This window comes from Miniopterus natalensis, chromosome 9 (assembly GCF_054644295.1).
Source record: "Miniopterus natalensis isolate mMinNat1 chromosome 9, mMinNat1.hap1, whole genome shotgun sequence".
In the NCBI taxonomy this organism is placed as follows: Eukaryota; Metazoa; Chordata; class Mammalia; order Chiroptera; family Miniopteridae; genus Miniopterus; species Miniopterus natalensis.
Window position 1 is genome coordinate 6,307,315 of NC_142089.1, and position 23,816 is coordinate 6,331,130.

A 23,816-nucleotide genomic window follows, 5' to 3' on the forward strand; every position below is an offset into this window, starting at 1 on the left:
GCAGCACCGGCTCTGGGCCGCGGCAGCCTCGCTGCGCCGGGTGAGCCCGAGGCCTGAGGCTGCGGGACTGCAAAGGTGGGGTTCCAGTCCCAGCTGGGCCTGCAGCGTCCCTGTGGGGCCAGGCACGCGTGCTCCCTCCCAAGCCTGGGTCCGCGGCTGTGGCACCGGGTAAAGCTGGATGCCGGCAGCATTTTCCAAAGTACATGTCAGCTCAAGTTAGCAGATTACAAGCAGCATTTTCTTAATGAAAAATGGAAAACAGAGGGTGTCCCGTGGTCTCAGGGCAGGGATTCCTTCAGGACACTGCTCAAGGTGGATTTCTACAGGACTCGTATGTAAAGGGTTTCTTGCTGTGGATCATGGCTTGAAACGTTTGGAAACCAGCCTAGGTGGCCTGGTTCTGGGACTCTCCTGCCTGGCACAAGGGAAAGGGGGGAAGGGGGGAGGGGGGAAAGGGGAAGGGGGGAGGGGGGAGGGGGGGGGGAAGGGGGGAAGGGGGGAAGGGGGGAAGGGGGTGGTGAGAGCGAATGCTGACAGTGTCTCCCAGGGGACTGTTAAGACAGCACTTGATTCTGGAAAGGAAATCTTTGGCATTTTCTGCCCCATCCCTACCCCCATGGGCACATCCCCCATAGATAAAAGGGTGCATCTGGGGGCAAGGCAACCCTCTAAGGACGGTACGTCCTAGGCTCAGGCTGCAGTGACTCACTATTATTCAGAAATGGTGACAGCTCACCCTTTATCCTGGACTCAGACTTGGGCATGTGGAGGTCCCTCTCTCTCTGGTGTCGCAAGCAAAGAGGAAGCAATTCCCAAAGAACAGCTGGGGGAGTGCTCGGGGCCAAGGGCCGAGGGAGGCACAATACAGAAATGCAAATACAATACGGGGAATTCCTCCCAAGTCAGACCGGGAGAAATAAAAAAATTAAAAACTTAAAAAAAAAAAAACACACCCCACAACACAGCAGGGATGGTGCAAGAGCGCCCCCGCGTGGCCAGAGGTGGCACCCAACCTGCAACCACCTGTGCCCAGCATCTCTAGGGCAGAGGGTAAAAAGGCTGACCCCGGAGAGGGAGGAGACCTTCCCACCTTGGTACCGCGATTCTGTTCTGCCAAGGTCGGCTCTCCCGGTACGAAGAGCTTTGCTGTCTGCACCGCATCACTGGACGCCAGGGGAAGCCGAATTTTAACAGAAGTGCCCCTGGCTCAGGCACCAGCCTAACAGGCACCCATCTCAAATGAAAGCAATAATTCCTCTGAATCTGTAGCCATGAAACAAAGTCTGAGCCATCAAAGGTAGAGGAATAGGTTTCGGGGTGCTCCTCCTCACCGAGGAAAACGTCACACCCATCTCGGTGTGTCTGCCCCGCACGGAGTGTGGCTATGAGACGGCGATAGAGTCACACAGAAACACCTCCAATTCCTTGGGAGTCCCAGCTTGGGGGCATGGCCATGTGGGAAGCTGAAACAAAAATTAAGTGTGCCCTGACAATTTTGATATTTTTAAAAAGCAATTAATTCAGAGATACCCCCCCCCCCCCGCCCCAGGGTGGTTTCAGGAAACAGGAACTGCTGGTCCACCTTCTCGAGAGCAGAGCACCCAGCCTATTCTTAAGGAGCAGCTGCTGACTTGTTCCCCGAGTCTCCCGCAGAGTGTTAGTGGTGACCTGAGAGGTGGCAGGAGGGACCAGCAGACAGGAAGTCAGCAGGCTGGGTGCCACCGAGAGATGATAGTGTGGGAAGGATGGGCTGCACCCGTTGCTGCTGTGAGCTGCAGCCGCCCCAAAAAAAGGCCTGGCTCCTGTCTGGTCAGATCAGAGCATCTGGATGGCCCATCACTGGACATCGCCTCTCCCCCCCCACAAATGAGTTGTCACCATCAAAGAAAGATCTGACTGGATCTTCCCTGGTAAAACAAGAGAGGACACTGAGAGCGGAAACACCTACCGGGAGGTCCCGAGATATAAAGGACCCTCTTAAAGGAGGGACCCCTGGAATGGCCTGGTCATCTATGTCCAGCATGTGTCACGAAGGCACGCAGGTGGGGACGGGGTCCTGCCTGAGGACCTGGGGCACCAGCGCCTCCCCCATGCGGAGAAGTTCATCTACTGAGGAAGGGCTCCGAACAACAGCCAAGGTTTTGGGCACCGTTGTAACATCCTAGTATTTGTGGCTGTGTTACTGTCACCATCCTTCCTCTGGCTGTAAGTGGAAAGCCTGGGGGACAGCGAAGATACAGAGGAGGCATGGAAAGACCTCCCCGTCGGGAGCGAAGGGGAGGGAGCTGACACACTGAGCCGGTGGAGGCAGCCATGCAGGGCCCAGGACAGGCTGGATGTCAGAGGCCCGGGAGGCGGGGAAGCGGGAAGCGGGGCTGCACCAGCCCGAGCACTCGGACAGTCCCCAGCACCCCGCTCGGCACTGGCCCTGCACCCGCTCCATGCGCCCTTCTCTCTGCCCTCCTCGCTCTTCTCCACAGGAGCCAGTTCAAGGGTCTCCCCCTCCAGGACCCCACCCCCACTCCCAGCCCACGGCCTGCCTTCTTCTGGAGCTGGGAGCCCCCACGCCGGCCTATTTTGTGCTGGTTGATGTTAATGTGTAACCGCTGAGGGTCTCTCCTTTAGGTGGATGTTTCTCTCCTAACTTGGACTTGAAACTTTTCATGAGCCCCCCCTTTTTGTTTCTGGGTCTGCCCACCACAAACAGGGACTGTCAAAGGGATTGGGGTGGGGCCTCTCTCAGGGCCTGGCCCTGAGGCATCAGATTCCAGAGATCCAGGACGTGAGGGCAGGTGGCAGGACTCAGGGGGGAGGGGGAAGGACAGGTGAGAGACAGCCCGGGAGCGAGTGGAGGGCGAAGGCACCGTCATCCCAGAAATGCCTCGTAGTCCATGTACCACACCAGCTGGCCAGAATCGGGCAGGACGCCCGAGATGGGCCACTTCTTGGGCTGGTGGCCGACACGGCTCACCAGCATGGTGATCTCACGCTTCAACTTGCCCATGACCAGGACCGCCACCTTCCTGGCGCGGTTGATGAGGGGAAGGCTGAGGCTCATGCGATGGTGCGGGCTGGAGGGGCTCTCGGTAAGCACTACCAGCTCCTCGCCATCCAGGCCGGTGGGCGACTGTGGGAAGAGGGAGGCCGTGTGCCCGTCGGTGCCCATGCCCAGAAGCACGAGGTCAAAGCTGCTGTTGGTGACCAGGGCTGAGATCTCCTCAGTGTAGGCCTGGGCGCCCTGGTCCTCCTGGGCGCAGAGCCGCTGGTGCAGGTGCACGGGCATGGGGTGGATGTTGTAGTAGGGGACCCTGACGTGCTGCAGCAGGTGAGTCTGCAGGCCCTGGAAGTTGGACTCAGGGTCCCAGAGCGGGACGCAGCGCTCGTCCACCTGCCACAGGTGCGTGTGGGCCCAGGGGAAGCCGTAGTGCCCTGTGGCCAGCTGCTGGAACAGGGCTACAGGGCTGGAGCCGCCGGAGAGCGCCAGGTGGAACCGGCCGAAGCGCCGCACGGCCTTCACAGCTGCGGCCTCGATGTCGTTGGCCAGCTTCACGATCAGCTCCTCGGGCCAGGCAGCGACCAGGGGGCTGTCTCGGTACTTGGCCCCGAGAACCTGGAAGTCACTGGGCATCGGAGCAGAACCCGGCCCCGGCACCAGCTGCTCCGCCTGCTGCACGGAAAAGGCCAACCGGCCGCCGCTGAACTCGAAGTCCAGCAGGTGCCCGTTCTCGGCCCCCCCTGGGTAGAGGCGCGGGGCCTCGTGGGCCAGGCTGTCCAGCAGCGGGGTCCAGAAGACCCAGGAGGCCAGCAAGCTCTCGGTGGTGATGAAGGAGTCCTTGCGGCCGTGGAAGATGCGTGAGATGAGGGTGGCGTAGGCGTCCTGCTCCCGCACGGGGCTGTAGGCGTAGTAATCGGACAGAGGGCGGCCGAAAAGGCGCAGCCCGGGGGGGCCCTCCAGCTCCCTCCAGCCGCCGGGCAGCGCGGGCCGGAACAGGTTCCTGCTCACCAGCACCGCGGGGCTGCCCAGCTCGCCGTGCCCCACGTGGAAGACGACCTGCCGCGGCAGGCACGGGCTCTGCGCCCCGACGCGGCGCTTCTCGCTCTGGGCACAGCACGCCCGGTTCTTGAACAGGACCCGTACGTAGCTCACTCTCTCGTCCAAGGCTTTGCCCGACATCAGGATGAAAGGAACGCCCTCCCAGCGAAGGTTGTCCACGTGAATGAGGGCGCCTGAGGCGAGGGGACAGCGCAGGTGACGCTCCGGCACAGGGAGGCAGGGGCTTCCTGGCCCACTCGCTTCCCCTTCCTCCCTTCCTCCCAGCCAGCCCTTCCCTCCCGGAGCCCTTCCTCTGGGCACCCACGGCGCTGAGCACCCCGGCCTTGCTAGGTCACCCCCTCCCCACCTTTCACCCCTCTCATCATCCCCCTGGTAGGGCTCCCAAAGCAGCCTCGGGAGCAGCGCAGTCCCCCCCCCGAGGGAGGAGAACTGGGCTGAGAGTCTGACCAGAGCCTCTAAGAAAAGTTTCAAGGTGGGGGATCCGGTTGAGGGGTGGGGTTCAGCATTCAGACTGGGGGTGGGTGCTAAGGGCCAGATGCTGAGCATACTCCTGACCTGAGTTCCAAGCCCACTTCCCCGTGTACTATCTGCCTGACCTCAAGCACGTTTTCGCCGTCACCGAGCCTCACATTTCCTCCCCTTTAAATGGGGAGGCTAACCATACCTGCCTGCTGGGTGTGCCCCTGTGAGGACTGAGATGATGTATATAAAGTGCCCGGCACAGAGAAGGTGCCTGTCCACAGTTGCTGCTCTTGTTGTGAGGTTATTATCTGCAGTGTGAGGGAGCCACCCTCGCCCAGAAAGCTCTGAACCTGGGGAGCTGCACAGAGGATGGATCTGGGGGCACCTGCCTGACAGCGTGGTCCTTGCCTGCTGGAGGTGCCTCGGGCTATGGCTGGACAGATTTACAGCCTCACTGGGGGGCTGGACGGAAGCACCATGAGGGTGGGAGCGAGGTCTGAGCCCAGCCCTGAAGGATCTGTGCACAGACACTGGACTGAGACCGTCATGGGGTGTCCTTGGCCCAGAGGGAGCCAGCAGGCGCCCTGCTGCTTTAAGCTGATGGAAGGCCAGAGAGGCAGGGAAATGACTCGCTGGCCACTGAGCACCCCTGTAAAAATCCCACTTGGAGACCCTTCTAGGCCAAACCAAAGGGCGTCCGGAGTTGGAAAGCTGCCTCCGGCTGCGGGCAGCCCCCAGCTCATGCCCAGCCCCAGGGCCCACCTGCGAAGGTCGGCGTCAGGCTGTGGTAGCCGTCGGGCCTGTGCAGCTCCCTGCGCACCTGCTCGCTGTAGGCCTGGTACTGGCCCACGATGGCACTGCCCTTCCTGAGGCCCCGCAGCGCCTGGAAGACCTGCAGCTTGTGCCGCAGCACGGCCTCCGAGCTGCTGACGTTGGGGGGCAGCTCCATGGCCACCAAGGTGAGGATCTCCGTCAGGTGGTTCTGCAGGACATCTCGAATGACGCCGTATTCCTCGTAGAAGCTGGTGCGACCTGCGCAGGGGAGGAGAGGGAGGGGAGGCCGTGAAGAGTGGGCATCACCGGCCAGTAGAAGCGGGAGGGGGGTGGGGCAGCGCTTATGTCCCTCGGGACAGTTCAAGGCCTCAGCTGCCATCAGGCGGTGCCTCACAGGAGTGTGGGCCCAGGGTGATCCAACCTTCTAATTTTTTGGAGAAGATAAAAAGATTAAATGTAATGTCATGTGCACAAATAATTCAGATCTTTTAAAATGCTGTGTGTCTCAAAGATGTGTATGTTGGGCTGACTCTGCCCCTGGGTCACATCCCAGTTGAGGTGAACAGCACGAGCCAGCGGGCAGAGGTCCCAGCTCGCAGTTCAGATGGCAATGCCTGGCCCGGCAGTTTGTGGCTGTGAATAGCAGAAATCGAGGACAGGTGGAAAGGGCCTTGGGAACTAGGCTGAGGAGTCTCAGGAGCTATTGAAAGTCCTTGACCTCAACCAGTCAAAGAGCTACCATATGATCCAGCAATTCCACTGCCACGTGTACCCAAGAGAAATGGAAGTGTATGTCCACACAAAAACTTGTACACGAATGTCCACAGCCAACATTATTCATCAGAGCCCCCAAAACAGTGACATCCTAAATGCCCCCAGCTGATGAATGTATAAGTAACATGTGGTCTATCCACGGAATGGAATATTAGTCAGCAATGAAATGAAGTTCTGACAAATGCTACATGGGTAAACCTCGAAAACATCATGCTGAGTGAAGTAAGCCAGACACAAAAGGCCACAAATCGTAAGATCCCATTGATATGAAATGTCCAGAACAGGCAAATCCATAGAGACAGAAAGCAGATGAGTGGTTGCCAGGGGCTGGGGAGAATGGGGAAATTAGAGGCTGGCAGCCAAGGGGCACAGGGCTCCTTTGGGGGCGATGAAAATGTTCTAAAATGGATTGTGGTAATGGCTGCACAACTCTGTGGATATACTAAACCCGCTGAACTGTATACTTTGGGTAAATTGTGTGATATATAAATTATGTCTCAATAGAACTGGTTTTTTTGAAGTGTCAGAGGAGGGCAGTTGGAGACACGAAAGAAGCACTGTGGGAAGATCAAGCCAGCCAGGACCCGCAAGGTGACCTGGCAGAGCAGGGCCGGTCACACGGAGCAACAGTGAAATGCAGATGGTATTCAGTGGCTGAGTGGAAACTGGGTGGAGACGGGCGGAGGCTGCCCAGAGCTGTGGCCCGGAGTGGGTCCAGCCCGGCCGCCTGCTCTGCCGCGTCTTAGCCCTGTGCCCCCGGGCGAGTGGCTCTGTCTCACATCTAAGAGAGGAACTGTGACGGTGCCTCCCTGTAGGGCTGCCGTGAGGTTACTGAGTCAACACGTGCTCGGGGCTGAGAACAGCGCCTGGCACGCAGGAAGCGCTGACGAACACTGGCTGGTATTTTTATCGTTACCGGGGCGGCAAAGAGAGGGGCCCCCAGCCAGGCAGTTCAGAGAGCAGTCACCACTTGGAAATAAAGAAGTTAGAAAAAGTAGTTGTATTTCATGAGAAAAATGCAATGATGGGTTTTGTCCTAACTCTGCTGGGCCTGAAGGGGTGATGTGGCCTCCACTGAAAATATCTCAAGGCAGCTGGAGGTCTAAGGTGGGACTTGGGAGAGACAATGAACCCTGGAGAGATACTGGATTTCGTCTCATCAAAAATGCCATCGATGGTGAAAGGATTATTATTTTATAACCATTAAGGAAGAATTGGGCTGCCAATTCAATATGTCACCTCATCAATGGGAAACCCAACTTCAGAGATGCTCAAATATGAAAAAAAAAAAAAAGTGCTTTAGAATCAGTGACTCACAGGAGACTTAAGAGTGTAAAGCGAACAAAGCTTTGAGAACAGAGGAGTTTTTGATGGAGAGAACACAGCAGAGTCCTTAAAAGCCCTGTTATCTGCTTACTATTCATTAGTTTAGCAAATCCCTAAGTGGCTCTTTTCCTATTTTTAATACTCTCCCAGTCCGTGGGGAGAAAGCATTTCATAGGCTTACTGCCCGCTGTGTAAAAGAGAGCAGCCTTTATTCCCAATTTCAAGCTTCAGGGGGTGCGCCGAGTTTAGCACAGCCCACAGATTTGTGGACTTTGATCCCTTCCTGGCCCGCTCTGCCTTCTCGGAGTTCAAGTGCAGGGACGAAAGCCTCAGGCCTGTGCCTCTCAGGGGAGGCCCCGCAGCTAAGTGCCGGCACAAGACAGGGAGGGGAGAGGCCTCCTGAAGATGCCCAACAAGCTGTTTTTTTCTAGATATCACCAGTTGCTGTGGGCTGATTTTTCTGCCCCCCTGAAAATGATCTCTGTGAACCCCTACCATCCTTTCCTAGGTTGAAAGGTGAGAGTTAAAGTCCATCGATGTGAACAAGGCTGGAACAGGGCACAGTCGGGATGGGCCACTGGAAGAGGCCCCCATGCACGTGGCTTCCATCCCACCTGAGTCCAGAGCTCACCCAAGTTCACAAGCAGGGGAGACCTACCGCTCTGCACCCCACGTGCGCTGTCCCTCGAAACCTCACGCAGTAGCACCCCATGGAGGGCAAGAGAGGTCTGATGAGATGTAATAACAGCTATAAAGTAGACTTCACCCTTTGGCCTATTAATTCCATTTCAGAAATATACTCAAAGGAAAAAAAAAACACCAATGCTCATAAATGTTCCAGAATTAGATAGTGGTTGCACAACTTTATGAATACATTAAAAACCACCGAATTGTACACTTTAAAAGCGTAAACTTTATGGCATGTGAATTGTATCTTAACTTTTTGAAAGCTCACAAAGGACTATTTAAAATAGCAAAAAACTGGAAACCAAAATGCCTACTAATAGAACAATTCATACTCTGTGGTATAGATAGAATTGAACAGAAAGATAAGCGCTACTAAATGGTATATGTTATGCAGATTGTCAATACATGAAAATTTAAATACATATATAAGTGGAAGAGAGAGAAAATGTTCAATGAAAAATGGACATAAACACATACAACAGCCCTGGCTGGTGTGGGGCAGTGGGTCGGGCATCGTCCCGCACACTGAAAGGTCGCCTGGTGAACTCCTGTCAGGGCACATGCCCAGGCTGCAGGCTTGATCCCTGGTGGGGGTGCATACGGGAGGCAGCCAATTCATGTTTTGCTCTCACATAGAAGTTTCTCTCTCTCTCTCAATCTCTGGTCCTCTAAAAATCAATTAAAAAAAAAAATCTTCTTTTAAAAGCATATAACAGACCAGTTATGGGGTAAAGACCCAGCACAGGTCACCTATAAGTCACGCGGAGCCCAGCGGCTGAGGCCATGCCCACTTCCTGTCCTTGCCTAAGCGACCGGAGAAAAGCTCTTCCATTTGTAAAGTGCTCCCGTGTACATCACCGGATTTAACCCTCAAGACACTCCCAGACAGAGGCGCTGGGTCACCGTCACAACACAACAGAGACTGTGCTGAAGACCACAGCCCTTCAGAACTGGGACCTCAAACCTCGTCCCCATTGCCTCCTCGTTATGAGGGATGCAAATTTTCCCAGTTAAAAAGAGGGCTTTAAAAACACACACAAAACCGAAAAGCCAGCTGAGATCCCTACCAATACCTTCTGGGATCACTAAAAATAAAAAGGGGGCTGGGCCAAGGAGCCTGGCGGCTGCCCGAGCTCACCTTGCGGGGCCCTGCAGCCAGGAAGGGAGCCGCCCGCTGAGCGAGCTCCGGCCCCCGCCGGCGCCAGGTGGGAAGGCGGCACAGCCGGTGCCCCTGGGAGGGTCCTGGCGGCCTGTCCCTCAGTGAGAGGCACTGAGCGGTCACTCAGCCCTCGGAATGGACACTCACCACGCTCCTTCCCCAGTGTCAGAACAGGGACCCTCCCAAGCCCAACCTCAGTCCATTAGGGACCCGGGCCCTCCTTTCAGCAGAGCCTTTCCCAGTGGCCATGGCGGAGCCAGCAGGGGTCATCTCCACACAGAAGCAAAGTGGCCCACCGGGGTCATTCCTTATGTGGCCCACAGTGCTGTTTCAGGGGTTCTGTGACTCTCAGGGGCTCACTGGATGGGGACTCCCCAGGAGGGCTCCCAGGTGAGCCGGCGGGAGCTGGGTACTGGGGGGTGCTTCTGCCTGTCTCCCTCCCTCCCTGCTGTCTAAGCAGCAGCCTTGCCGCTGCAGCAAACTCCTCTGGGCCAGAGGCTGTGGCAGAAACGGAGAAAAAAGGCCCACTCACACAGCCGTGGAGGGAGGGAGCTGGGGAAGCCGCCTCCACCCATTTGGATGTGAGTGGGGGTGGGGACATCCAAACGACCTTGCAGCTCACAGCTCCCTCTCCCAGGGCCTGCAGCAGCTCGGACCAGAAAAGCCCTGTTTCCCAGCCTGGCGTGCAGCCCCCTCCCCTTCTAGCACTCAGGGTGGTGGTCTAGGCTGCCACCAGGGACCAGATCAGTGCTTCCCTGCACAGGACTCAGCGAGGGGCTGCACAGCTGCAGGAGGAGGGAGAAAAGGCCAGGGGCCGGCTGCTGGGGTGGGGGGGATGGCTGGAGGGAGAAGGCCCCACACTTTGCCCTCTGGCTTACCGGTCAGAATGCTGGGCTCAGAACCTGCCCGCAGGCCTCACTCGGTCCCACTGCAGCAGGCACTGTGACCTCCAGCAGGAGGGCAGTCTTTCCTCCTGCCTGCTTCCTACCCCCAACCCAGGGAAAAAGGAAAGCTGAGGCCTGATGTGCTGGGCACAGGGCTTCCTGGGCCATGGTTGGGGGGGCTGCAGGGTCTGGGCTCCAAAGCAGGACTCAGAGGGAACAGCAAGGATCAGTGCTCGGGGGACCAGAACTGCACCAGGCCACTTCTGGGATATGAAGAATGCTTGTCCTTCGGGGTCCCAGTGGGGGTGGGGAACGGGACAGAGAGAGAACTCACTGTGTTGCTGAAGGACAGGTGTCCAAGGCCCCACTGAGCACAGGAGCAGGAAGTCATTCCTGTTACACACTGTTTACACTGTTCTGGGCCTGAAGAGGCAACTGGCAGGTAAACAGGCCGGCCAGGGAGATCCAACCCCCAGGACGGCTGCAGTCCTCCTGGCCCCCTCTGACAGGACAGTGGGCTGAACCAGCGCCCTTTAACCACATCCTTACTGGCTGCAAGTCCCTCGGGGCTAGTGGGCCCTCTCTGCGGGCCCTGCTCTGGGTGCCCTTGCCACTGGGCACTGGGTTGAAGGCACAGAGCCCAGCTGAGTGGAGCAGCCTTGTGCTATGGGCTTGGCAGCCCTGCCCCTCAGAACCCACACCCGGCAGGCAGCTGGGCTGTGCTTAGACCCACACAGCAGCCTTAACCTCCCTCCTGTACAACCAGACCTGCCCAGGCCCCTGCCTATCTTTCTGTTTTCCTTTCTCCCAAATCCAAAAGTACCTTTGCTGCACTTTGCTTAGCCCCTGGCTCCACAGGGATCCTGCAAAGAAACCCACAAACGAGATAGGATCCAAGAAGAAATAAGTGGTAATGGTGCCCACTGGGACCTCCAGATATCACGGCTCTTCCCTAACCAAGTGTGGGCACAGGAAGGAGCTGCAGAAATGGGGGTGGAGGGCACCCTGGTGTCTTACCCCTGCTGGTAACCAGGCCACATCCAGGCAGAGCCAGGTGCTGGCTCCCACAGCGGGTGTGGCAGGGGCTCCCTCCCATCCCACCCACGCTCTCAGCCTCAGCGCAGGGTTTGAAGCTCATCTCTGCAGATAAAGCAAGGGCGAGGCCCAGCATTCACTCAGCAGGGCCCAGACACACACAGGCACAAGGAGGAACCCCACGGCCTGAGCCCTTGCTGAGGACCGCAGGGAAAGTCTGGAAGGGCTGGGGGATCCCGAGACCCCCGAAGGCTCACTGCAGCGGGGACCTCTCTTCTGATATGGGTTCCAGACTGGAGAAACCCAGCTCCTCTCAAGGAGCAGTGCCCTTCAGGCCTGGCTCCCCAGGGCCTGCCTGACCGCCCAGCCCACCATGCCTCCCTCTCCTGCCCCACAGCACTGCCTGCCTGCATGGTTCATTTTGGAATTCATCCTGATATATTCTCTCCTGAATCTGTGCTGTGTCAGGGGACACAGGCTGGGTCTCACTGTTCTCTGTATCACCACAGAGCTTCTAGCTCTAAATACACATCCAAGGAAGAAGCGAAAGCTGGAGAGAGTAACCCAGAGAAAGAAAAAGAGAAGGCAGAGAGAAAGAGGCAGACCTCCTGGTCCCAGCGCCACCCCCTCCCCAGGCCCGAGGGGTCTGGGATCCCGCCCTGCCCAGAAGCGGTCCTGCTGCAGAAACGGTCTCAGCAGGAGCTGGAAGTCGGGTGCAGAGCCTGGGGCTGGAGCCAGCCTGCCTGCCCGGGGCGCGGCCCCACCGCTTCCAGCCGAGGGACCTAGGGCACATCACCAGCCCTCACCTGCCAGCGCAGGCTAATCGTACCCACCTCATTCGGCTAATGGGGGGATTAGGACACAAAAAGAATTCACTTTTATTATTTGGGGCAAGAACCAATGCTTTGAACATAGACAGTCCATGCTCAAAAAATCTGATGAAATCCCAGAATGCCAGAGCTCAAGGGGGCCTCGGCTGTTGTCATCTACACAACCTGCTCATCTCACAGATGAGGGAGTGACGTGCTGAGGTCACCCAGGTGAAGGCAGAGACGGGCCGAACACTCAGGCCTTCTGGCTCCCAGCTCAACACTGCTCCTTCGCCGGGTATTTATCCAGCACCTCCGAGGTATGTGCCAGGCGCCAGAGCAGGGACGGCTGGACCTTGGGATCTGCAGGGACAGGCAGACTGGACAGGAATAAGACCAGGAAAAAACTTGGGGGCAGGGGCAGCCTGGCCAGGTGGCTCAGGTGGTTGGAGCATTGTCCCGTACACCAAAAAGGTGACGGTTCGATTCCCGGTCAGGGCACCTAAGTTGCGGGTTCCATCCCTGGCACATGAGGGTGGCAACTGATGGATGTTTCTCTCACATCAATGTTTCTCTCTCTCTCCCTCTCTCTCTCCCCCTTCCCCTGGGAGGCACTTGGAGCTCTAAGTGTCCACACACAAGCAACAAAGTCCCTCTGACAAGTCCTGGCGGAGGCACAGGGCTGGCCCAGCACCTCAGCAGACACAGGGCAGGAGGAAGGCAAGGGGGCGAGAGAGGGACCATCACCCACCTCCTGCATCCACTGTTTCCTTCATGACGACCTCCACCCGCTCCACGTGGTGCCGGTTCCAGAGGCCGTCCAAGGCCTTGCGGTTCTGGTCTCGGAAAGGCAGGATCTGAGCCACGGCCTGGCGGGGAAGGAGACTGGTTGTGCTGCGGGTTCTTCCAGGATGAAGGAGGAATCCTGACTCCAAGGAAGGGCACATACCTAAGTTGTGGGTTCCACCCCTGGCGCATGAGGGAGGCAACTGATCGATGTTCCTCTCACATCAATGTTTCTCTCTCTCTCTCCCGGGCTCTGAGAAGACGCTCAGAGCGATGGCCCCTGCACTTCAGGGCTACCTGGTCCAGGAAGGACTCCAAAACTTTTAAGTGACCTCCACAGGGTTATCAGCTTTTTATTTTGCCAAGAAAGAAAATACTTAAGATTATCTATGCTTTGTGACATCAACTTTTAATAACAGAAAGGTACTATAACTCCAAAAATGGAGTAAGAAAAACTTCAAATTGACATTCGGTTTTTTTTTGCGTTTTTTTTTCATTTTCCCATGAACAAGGGAAAATCTCACCAGCACAGACACTGGTCTAAGGACCACTCTTTGGGAGCACTGCATCTCCCAGCAGGGCTGGATGGGGAGCCACACTGCGGGCCTGGGCTCGCCTGCCTGGTTCGCACCAGGGAACGCAGGTGTGCTCTCTGCTGGCGTTTCTGGGGAGAGATGTCCTATCGGGGCTCCGAGGGCACGTTCAGAGTGAACTGGCCACCTGCAGTGCGTCCCCCAGCTCAGCCCCACACTCTGAGAAGCACAGACCCTGGGTCCCTACTCCGCTTTCAGATCTTGTTACCAGCCTCCTGACTCAAAACAGAACTCAGGAAGAAAATGATGCTGAAAAACAGGCAGATGGGTGTGGAATGAGGTGGTTAATTCCAGGTCCAGACCCCAGTGTCTTGGGGCTACCTCCCGAGGGGAGGCAGGGAATAGCTGAGAGATCAGTACCCGGCCACTGCTGGGAAACAGGACAGGACACACCAAAGAACAAGCGCTGGACACGTGGACTAGGGCCGCACAGACCTGCTCACCGTGGCTTGTCCTTTGCCCTCTCACCTCCTGCCCACCTTCAAAACGACCACGGAGCTCAGGTTTCACGTGCCTTCAGGCCTAATTCCACAACCAGTGGTGTGGCCCTGTCCACGGGGTCGACCTGCGCCCAGCTCATTCCAACTCTGGCAGGCGCCACGCCGAAGCTCACCTGCTTGCCCAGGTAATGGTCCACCCGGTACATCTCCTCCTCTTGGAAAAAGCTCCCAAGTTCGGTGGCCAGCTGCTGGGCTGAGAGGTGGTCGTGGCCAAAGGGTTTCTCAAGGACGACCCGCAGCCAGGCACCTGGGCCTGGACGGCAGCTGCTGTTGATGCTCCGGGCGATGCCTGCATAGGCGAAGGGCGGCACCGAGAAGTAGAAAATCCGGCCTGCCTCCCGGAGGCCCTTGCGCTGGACCAGGGCCTCGATGTCCTTGCTCAGGCCCACGTAGTCCTCCGTTGAATTCAGCTGGCGGTACTGGCTCAGCTGCTGGAACTGGTCTTTGAGTTCAGCACAGCGACCGGGTGCCACATCCTTGGGGCAGGAGAGGGACTCCAGGACCTTGGCCAGGACCTCCTGGCCCTTCTTGGTGGCCGTCAGAGCAGTCCCATGGAAGCTAAAGCTATGGCCCTTCCCCGCCTCATCCAGGTACAACTGGAACAGTCCCTGCCATAAGTATTTTTTGGCCAGGTCCCCAGTCGCTCCCAGCAGCACTATGGAGACATGTCCCTGGAGCTCCTGGGCCTGCAGGCAGCCCAGGAGGGCCATGCACATTGCCACAGTGAGCATCTTCCAAGAGCCGGGGTGCCTGGGAAAGACACACAAGGAACAAGGAAGGATCAGACATGGCTCAGGTGGCGTGATGTGGGGTAAACACGTTTCTAGGCTATCAAACATTTCCTGCCTGGCAAGAAACAGCGTTTCTCAGGAAAACGCTATAGGCCCACAGCTTCCCCCTCCCTCCGCAGCAGCTTGCTTCTGAGCCAGAAAGCCGGTGGGTAGGGAGCCTGATCTTTAAACAGGGAAGGTGGCAGGCCACTGCTAGAAGTGGGGCATTTTGCTACAGGAGCATGGGAAAATGGCACAGCCAGGAGGGAGGCCAACAGGGCTGCCAAGGGATCGGAGCTACCCACCTTATGACCAAGGCCGGTCTGTGCCCTGAGCACAGGCTGCCTGGACCATCAGGGCAGCTCAGGAACCGTGGCTGGAACTGTGGGAAGCTATGATCACCTTCTCTCACATCTCTCTTTGCGTCTCCCATGTCCACTGGGCTCTAAGCACAAAACGATCTCTGCTAATTGCTACAGCACAGTGATTAAAAACAATGACTCTGGAACCAAGGGACTGAGTTTGAATCCCAACTTTGAATCCCATCTCGGTGCCGCCCTTTGCCTATGACATAACCTCTCTATACCTCAGTTTCCTCACTTGAAATGGGAGTAACAGAGGTAGGTACCTACATCACGGGGTTGTTATAAGATTATGAGTTGATGTTTATTATATGCTTGGGGCAGTGCCTACCACCTACTGAATACTATATAAGTGGTAGGTAGCTATTATTGTGGGATATGTATTAACAAGAGCAACAAACACTGAACTTGGCGCATGTATGCACTGGATCTCACAGAACGCAGACAAGAACCCCAAGCAGACCCAGCGGAGTGGGTACCACCTGGTCACCCTTCCGCAGGTGGAGCAGCTGAGGCTCAGGCAGGCGGAGGTCCCCGCGCGAGAAGGCGGGGAAGGGGGCAGGCACCAGCCTCCCGGGCCCCTGAGCTGGCTGCATGGCAATTGCACGCCGCGGCCTCCCGACGTGGCCCAACACCTTGGCTGCTTTTCAGCCTGATCTGGAGCAGCTGACAGGTGTGAAAGGCGAGAGGCCTCGGACCTGCCACAGATGCACCAGAGGATGCCTTTCTCTGGCCTTCTGTTCGGACCGCGGTTGTAAGGCTCAACATGCTCGATTTCACCCCACGCCCCCCCATTCTCCAGTTTCCCTCCAGGGACGGGGCTCTGAGGAGGGGGTAGGGGAAGCGAGGACCGGAAACACCACAGGCAGCAACTGGGTCTCGGGGACAGGTGGGGGAACGGGCCCAGCCTGGGCGAGCTAACGAAGGAAGGAGGGAAGATTACTGATTAGCACCTATTTTATGGCAGCCTTTCTACCAGATAATGGTAATAAAATCTCAACCGTGAGGCTGTAATCTGGTATAAGAGAGCGAAACTGAAGCACAGAGAAATCGCAGGAGCTGGCAGAGGCCTGCAGCCCGGCCGGCTGACCTTCCTGCAGGCCTGCATGGCCCCTGGATCCAGGCCCCAGCTTGGCCTCCTGACTCCGGCATCAGACTCCCTCCACTTCTCCCTCTGACTCATTCTTGTCTCTCTCCAGACCCATCCCGGAGACGGCGCCAGGCGGCAGCCAAACTAAGAAGATCCAACCACAGTGCTTGTACCAGACTCTGCAGGACACCAGACACTGATGGTACTGGAGCTTTAACTGGAAGATCAAGGGACCCTTTGGGTGGCCTCCAAGCCTCCCTCCTCCACTCCTCCTCTACCTGCACTCACCCCGAATCCAGACGGGCCACAGGACCCTTCTACTTTCTTCTGCTTTCCAATTCCTGTCCCTGGCCCTTCAAGCATTCCCTTCTTAAGTGGCAACCAGCCGTGTCTGGAGGGAAGGAAAAGCTGCAAGGTCAGTGCAGGAGACAGGCAGCGAGAAATGTGAGGCCCAGAGAACAGCCTGGAGAAGGAGCCGCCAGCTGGCAGGCTGCGTTTCAGAGCTCCTGATCGGAGCGGCAGCCAGGGTTCTGGATGTGCCCGGCACAAGCAGAGGAAGGAGCACAAGGCCTCAGGGTGCCCGGATGGGCAGGTGAGGGAGCCCCATCCAGGAAGACTGCAGAAAGCTGCGATGCTGGACTGCTGGCCTGCACCAGCTCCCAGCCCTGTGGAATCCTGTTCTGACTCAGAGTTCTTGCTGAGTCTCCCCTGCCCGGTCCTGTTCCAGGCTCCCAAATCTCAGGTTAGTCGTGTCCCCTCCCCCGCCGTTATCTCTTGCACATGTTCCCAGAACTCCTTTAAACAAATACAAATTAGAGATATCAGCTATTGCAACAAGGTTGCTTACTCTGTGCTGCTCAACACTAGGGAACTGTTTCCTGAGCCAGTGAAGGGGTGTGTGTGCATGTTTGGTTGGTTGATTACCTTTTTTTTTTTTAACCTTAACAGTGTTTCTCAAACTTTAGTATGCATCTGAATCTCTTGAGGATCGTTTTAAAATGCAGATTCTGACGCAGAGGGTCCAGGGAAGGGCCTGGGATGCTGACAGCTGGTCCAAAGAGCGCACTTTGAATAGCGAGACTCTGGAATACTGAGCTCTGAGTCTCAAGCAACAGCTTTCATCACAGGGGGCAGGAGAATCAAAATACATACACCTGCCTCCTGCTCCCTGCACCAGGGCCGTGGGCCTTCAATTCAGTGCCCACAGCAGGTCCAGACATGGGTCTTTCCATGGTTAGATTTGCCCACCCCCTTGCAAAAACTGGTTGCTAACTACAGAGAGCCTAATAATAATACCTAACGTCTACCAAGCAGGCAGTGTGTGCAGAGGGCTCAAATGCACTGTCTCAATCTTTCCTCAAAACCGCCTGGTAGCCCTGGCCTGTGTGGCTCAGTGGTTGAGCATCGCCCCCACACACCCAGAGGTGGCCAGTTCCATTCCCAGTCAGGGCAAATGCCCAGGTTTCGGCCTTGATCCCCAGTAGGGGGTGTGCAGGAGGCAGCCAATGATGTTTCTCTCTCTCATCCATGTTTCTTTCTCTCTCCCTCCCTCTCACCACCCCCCCCCCCAAAAAAGAAATTAATTAAAAAAAAAACAACTCCTGGTGAAGGAGGCTCTGCGATGAGGCTCGTTTTACAGATAAGGAAACTGTGGGTGAAGTCAGCTATAGAGCCCCACAGCCTGAGCCCCAGTCCCTGTGTAAATGGAGCATGGCATCGGGATCAGAGGACCTGGGCTCAAAGCCACCCTAGCTGCACCACCTCATTAAGTCCCCTAGTCATTTTGGGTCCACATCTCCTCATCGAAAAACAGGGACCCCAGGTGGCTCCAGCAGGTCCCCCGGGGTCGAAGCCCCTCTCCTACTGCGAGGCTCTACTCCCAGAGGCTTTGCTGAAGCATCTCCTCCTGCCTCCTCGCCTGCCGAGAGCAATGGGCTGTGAAAGAAATCTTCTAAAATTATATACCTGAAGTTCCCAAAAAAGCATGGAGGTGGCATTCTGATCGCTGACCCTGCTATGACTCTCTTCTATTTTTTTAAAATATGTTTTTACTGATTTTTAGAGAGAGAGAGAGGAAGGGAGAGGCAGATAGATACAAATATCGATGAGAAAGAAATATCATCGATTGGTTGCCTCCTGCACGCCCCCTACTGGGGACGGAGCCCACAACCTGGGCATGTGCCCTGACCGGGAATCAAACCAGTGACCTCCTGGTTCATGGGTCGGCCCTCCACCACTGAGCCACACAGGCCAGGCTATTTTTAATTAATAAACAAGAAAATCCTTAGTGAAAAGTTCGAGAAGCTATAGACAGAGAATTAGACTGTGAGTTGGAATATGGGGTGATTCTGCCCAGGTCCTGCTGCTAAACGACCACACCACCTTGAATGAGCGTTTTTTCCCTGGCAGGTCCTCAGCTTCTTCACCCATGAAATGAAGAGACTGAGCTACAGGATCTACCACACTTCCTGCCCCCAAGTCCTATGCTTTCCAAGGAAAGGAGACACCTATCCATTACCTGAGAGACACCCACCACCTTTCTGGAAGGGTGGTTCGGTGCTCACAGCCCGAGGCCAACGCAGCGGCCGGAGACGTAGGACTAAAATATGAAGGAATGAGTGTCATTCAGAAGTTAAGACAAAACTCTCTGAAGCTGTAAGTCGAGTGTGCAGAAGATGCCATTTCATTTACAACAATTATTATTCAAGACACTTGCCAGACACACACTACAGTGCAAAGTGAGGAGCCACAGGCCTCCTCAGGGAAGGGGCAGCAGACGGGCTTCTGATGGGTTCATCTCGGCCGCAGGCCTGGCCGGCTGGGCACATGTCCACAGTCCAGGCACCCTCACTGCCCCCAACTCCAGGCTGAGGGGTTCCTACAGGCATCCTGGGGACTCACCTTTTACCGCTCAGCTCTGCTCACATCCGCTCACTGGCCGCCAGAGGGTCTGGGTCAGAATCAGGGTGCCAGTCTTTGTTTCTGCCCAAGCAAAAGAGGCGGCTATGGGGGCACCGGCACAGCAGTGCCTGCCCAGCCTGGCACAGCCCCGGCGCGTGCTGTGCCCCGCCGGTTTCTGGCGAACCCTAGGAGGAGGCGGCGCTGGTCCTCTATTCCCAGCAGCCCAGGGGCGGGACAGGAGCTGGGAGGTAAAGGTCAGAGGCTGCTGCTGCCCTGCCCCCTCTCCCAACGCGGCACCCACGCCGGTGATGGCTACTTTCTGTTTGTCAGGCGGGAAGGAAGGACCTTCCAAAACTGTCAACGCAAGTGTTTTTCCTGCACTCTTCCCTACTGGTGGGCTGGTTGGTGCCACACACCCCTGCACAGGTTAAGTCAAACCCTCATCAGTGACCTGCCCAAGGCTAGATGGGGGACAAGGCTGAGAGATCGGCCCTGAGGCGCTTTTTCCTAATCTCAGAGAGTCCGTATTCCCAACACCTCTTTAGATACCAATCTTAGGTGCCAGTGACCCAAATGGTGTGCTGGAGCCACACTGTACTGGAACACAACATTCAACTGATACATTTTCAAGAATTTTTCCAGCCAGTTGTGAAACAGACATGATTAACAACCTAGTTATGCAAATTTATAACTGAGCCAATTATATTAAAAACACATCATAAAAACGCAAAACCCATGCCTTCCTAATGATTTTGCTACATTTTGCTACTGTTACCTATGCTCTTGACATTATTTACATCTATTGTATCTGTGAGGCAAAGATATTTTGTAATGTGTGCTTGCAACTGGCCAGGAGGAGTGTTTACACAGCAGATATTGGCAATCACTACAAACGAGGCTCCCCCACGCACGCCCACCCCCTGCAGAGCTGGTTGTTACACATTCACCAGAAGGCTTGGCCTGTGCTGCCAAGCCTGTTTCCAGTCTGGACTTTTTCCACACTCAGACAAACTGCTACTCTGACACCATTAGCTGGTTGTCTATAAGACTTTCCACATTTAAAATCAAACTGACTTTTCTCCCATCCTACTCCAAGTGCAGATTTCCCCATTCTCAGTAAAAGGCAACTCTATCCTTCCCCGTGGTCAGGACAGAAACCTAGGGGTCATCAACCTGTCAGCAAACCCTACAACATCATCCAAATGCACGTAGAAAACACCCATTTCTCTCCACCTTCCACTACTCTACTCTGGTCCTAGCCACCACCGTCACCTCTGTCTGGGTTACTGCAGAAACCACCTAATTGGCCCCCCGTTTCTTTCCCTGAACACAGTAGTCAGCGTGATCTTTTTACGTGGGTCAGGGAGTGTCATTCTCCTGGTCAGTGGCCTGCAGGGTCTATACCTTCTGGCCTCCACCGGTTCCCTCTTTGATCACTCCTGCTTCTCTGACCCTCTCGGGGCTCTGGCCGCCCATTCTCCTGCCTCAGGGCCTTTGTCCTTGCTGTTCTCTCTGCCTGACCCACTTCTCCCCGCAGATGTCCACATGGTTCACCCCCTCGCTAACGTCAATTCTTAGCTGAAATGTCACCTTCTCTGTGAGGCTTTCTCGGCCAACCGCGTAAAACCGTAAACCTCCCGCCCCCGCGTCACCCTCAGCTTTATGTCCCTCCATAGCATATACCACTTTCGAACACACTGTGTGTGCTAAATATGCTTGCTGTGCTATTGCCCGTCACCCTTCCCCTCAAGAAGGTACATGCCAATGAGGACAGAGGTTTTCGTGTCTGTTCGCTGCACGTCTCCACCATCCAAAACGGGGCCTGGCACACAGAGGGTGCACTAGAAATATCTGCTGAATGAAGAAATAAATCCCGCTGACACGAGCCCACTGCCACCTGTGTCTGAGCTCTCCGCATGTGAGCGATGGCCCACAGGAACAAATCTCTAGTGGTGCCTTCGAGCGCTGTGACACAGCACACATAAGAGAGATCTTTACAGAGTATTTAATCATAGGTCAACCGCTAGGCTAAGAGCGGGCCATGCATTACGCCACAACCTATGAGGTAGGTACTCTTGCTGTCTCCATTTTTCTTTTCTTAAATATACCTCTCCTGTTGAAAGTACTACAGCTGTCCCTTTCAGGAGGAAACTAAGGTGCCGAGAGGTGAAACACCTTGCTGAAGGTCAGGTCGCTTAGAGGCGATAGGATCTAAACACAGGCAGACTGTCTCCAGCGCTTACCTCTCCCCACCTGCAAAAATGCAGGCCTTCAACCCCAAACGGCAACATGTACAAACACGGCACTAGTGTGGACACCGAGCTCCTTAACAGACGGGACACCAGCGGTCTAAACGGAGAGGCTATTTCCCTCGCCTGCGCCACCCAGGCTGGGAGGCAGCTCTGCACCCGGAGGTCACACTGCCCCAGCACTAACGGCTGCGAACGGCCTGGGTCCACTTTGCCTACCGGTGACTCACTCTCCTCCTTCCTTCTGACGTCATGAAAACTGTGCTTACACCCGAGTCGCTCGGTTAAAACCTGTAGGGTCCTTCCAGTTTCTGGAGAACCGGTTCCATGTGAGAACTCTGGGTTCAAATCCTTGCTCGGCCGCACAGTAGCCGTGTGACCCGACACAAGTCGTTTAACCTTTCTGTACCTCAACCGCAGACGGGAAAATGAGTGGATAGGAGCAAAAGGAGACGATCCATATAAAGAACTTGGCGCGAAGCTCGGCATACAGTAAGCTCCATGAAACGTTAGCTCCAGTCACTATGACACCAACAGCGTCTGAGTGAAGGGACTCTCTCGGAACAGCTGCCAGACCAATTAACCACCTCTCAACAGAAAAAACGCCGAGGACCACCTAGCTCGGCAGCTACCACACTGATGAGAAATCGAAGGATTACGATGCTGAGATGGTTTAAAAGTCCCCACCCAGCCCTTGAGGGGTTTATAATCTGGCCCAAAGAACCCAGGAGGGTAAACCTCTAACTCTGGAGCCCTAGGCTTTCGCTTCACCGCTGAGGGCCTTCTCTCCAGCTGTAAAATGGGCATCATCACCTCATGTTAACCCCCTGGCCAAAAATAAACCCAGATCCCGGCTGTGAAAATACCCTGGGAGGCAACGGTGGTAAGAACTCTCCCAAACAAAAAGCCACCTGGCTCCCAACTCTGGGCGGCAAAAAGCAAAACCAGACTTCCTGCTCTGACCCTGGGCGAGGGCCTGACACTCCAGGTGAGGTCTGCCAACCAGCGATGACATCTGTCTTGTTCAAATTCCATCAATAAAATGAGAAGTGGCCAGGCCGCCGGTGACCCAAGTGCCTCTTTGTTTCCTTTCCTTGCCCACAGACTTAACTGTTTCCCTTTTAAATGGCCTAAAGCCACCTGACTGTAAGAGTAACTTAGTAGCCCTTCTAAGTAGTTCAGTTGGTTAGAGCGTCCTCCTGATATACAGCGGTTGTGGGTTTGATCCCAAGTCAGGGCACATACAAGAATCAACCAATGAATGATAAATAAGTGGGACAGCAAATCGATGTCTCTCTCAAATCAATAAATGAAAAAAGAGTAACTTAGTAAACTCCACTTTGGATACAATGACTTGAATGTTTGCCTAGAGTGGTTATGTGTACCTCAAAGAAACAGTTACACAGAAAGCTGTAAGAAAAATGAGTTCTGTTCATGCCAAACACCCGGCATTTTTATCTCAGGTGCTCCTAAAACTTACAAGATTCGCCTCTAAGCTCAAAAATTCTATCAGCCATCCATCACTGAACAAAAGAACGCAGAACATAAATTAAAATACGCTTACTCTACACCAGTTTTCTCTCATCTGCTACCTTTCATGAGCCAAGGGCCTGGCAGGGGGGAAATGAGGGGTGGGGGTGGGGGTGGGGCAAGGAATTCAGGCTTTTGAATTTTCTAGAAATTCTCATTTCCGGCCAAACTTTCGAAACGGAGTGAGCTGTTTTTCAGAGCTCTGGGCAGGTTTACTTCCGGAAAACTATTCACCGGATCGGCGTGTTGCAAATGCCGACTGCAACCTGAGGGTTAATGCCAAAGAGTAAGCAGATCCCAGAGTTCCTACTCTCACGGAACTGAATTCCAGGAGGCCTGGGAAGGGACCCGTTGCCCCCTCTGGACTAGCCTCGCAGGGGCCTGGCTGCGCTGCTGCAGAACCATCACCAAACAACCTGCGCCCAGGCCTCTGCGCTGAAAGACGTGCACCATTAATTTATTTCGCGGAAAGAGGGTGGGAGAGGAATTCCCGCAAGCTCCGGCCCCGCCTGGTCCCAGCGGCTGCGGGGGGCGCGCGGCGCCGAAGGGGACTCTTCCCAACGAGACGCCCCAGGATTTCCCAGGCGCACGTGGCCCGCGGCCCGACCCCCGACCTCAGGGTGGGCCCCGCGCGCGCCCGCGGGCGTTAGGAGCGCGGGGAATCGGGGGAGGCAGCTTACTTCGTCTCGGCCGTCAGAGCCCGCGCTGCTCCGGGACACGTCGCCGCGGGCGGCGCTCAGGCCGGGCCCCGCTGACCCGACAGGTGTGCGCCACGGGCCCCGCGCCGGCTGCGCGCTCGGGTTTCGCCCGCGGAGCCGGGGCGGCGAGCGGGGTGAGCGCGAGGCCACCTTCCGCCCGGCGGCCCTTCCCCTGCCCGCGAGCGCGGCGCCGGCCGGGACCCAGGCGGCTGGGCGCGCGGGGGGCTCCGGGGCGGGGCGCGCGGGGGGCTCCGGGGCGGAGCGCGGGGGGCCGAGCAGGAGCGCGCGGCGGGCGCAGGCGCAGGCGAGGCCCCGCCCCGCGGCCCGGGGTCACGCGGCGGGAAGGAAGCGGGGCTCGGGGTGGGTTTCCTGC

At 56.2% G+C, this 23,816-nt stretch overlaps 1 protein-coding gene across 1 annotated transcript; it reads right to left on the minus strand.

Moving 5' to 3' along the window:
• Positions 1-502: 502 nt before the first annotated feature.
• Positions 503-23,549, minus strand: H6PD (hexose-6-phosphate dehydrogenase/glucose 1-dehydrogenase). The gene is made up of 5 exons (XM_016214686.2): positions 23,426-23,549; positions 13,957-14,593; positions 12,716-12,833; positions 5,279-5,548; positions 503-4,227 (listed from the first exon to the last, which is right to left on the minus strand). The coding sequence occupies exons 2-5, from the start codon at positions 14,572-14,574 to the stop codon at positions 2,867-2,869; spliced, it is 2,367 nt and encodes a 788-aa protein (XP_016070172.2). The 5' UTR covers positions 14,575-14,593; positions 23,426-23,549; the 3' UTR covers positions 503-2,866.
• Positions 23,550-23,816: the final 267 nt, after the last annotated feature.

What these genes read in the sequence shown, in the direction of transcription:
- H6PD (XM_016214686.2), bottom strand. Translation starts at nt 14,574, where the DNA reads ATGCTCACTGTGGCAATGTGCATGGCCCTCCTGGGCTGCCTGCAGGCC. An exon ending in ACCATTACCTGGGCAAGCAG is followed by an intron (nt 12,834 to 13,956) that starts GTGAGCTTCGGC and finishes CTTCCCCGCCAG; the next exon opens with GCCGTGGCTCAGATCCTGCC. An exon ending in CCTGACGCCGACCTTCGCAG is followed by an intron (nt 4,228 to 5,278) that starts GTGGGCCCTGGG and finishes CCCTCGCCTCAG; the next exon opens with GCGCCCTCATTCACGTGGAC.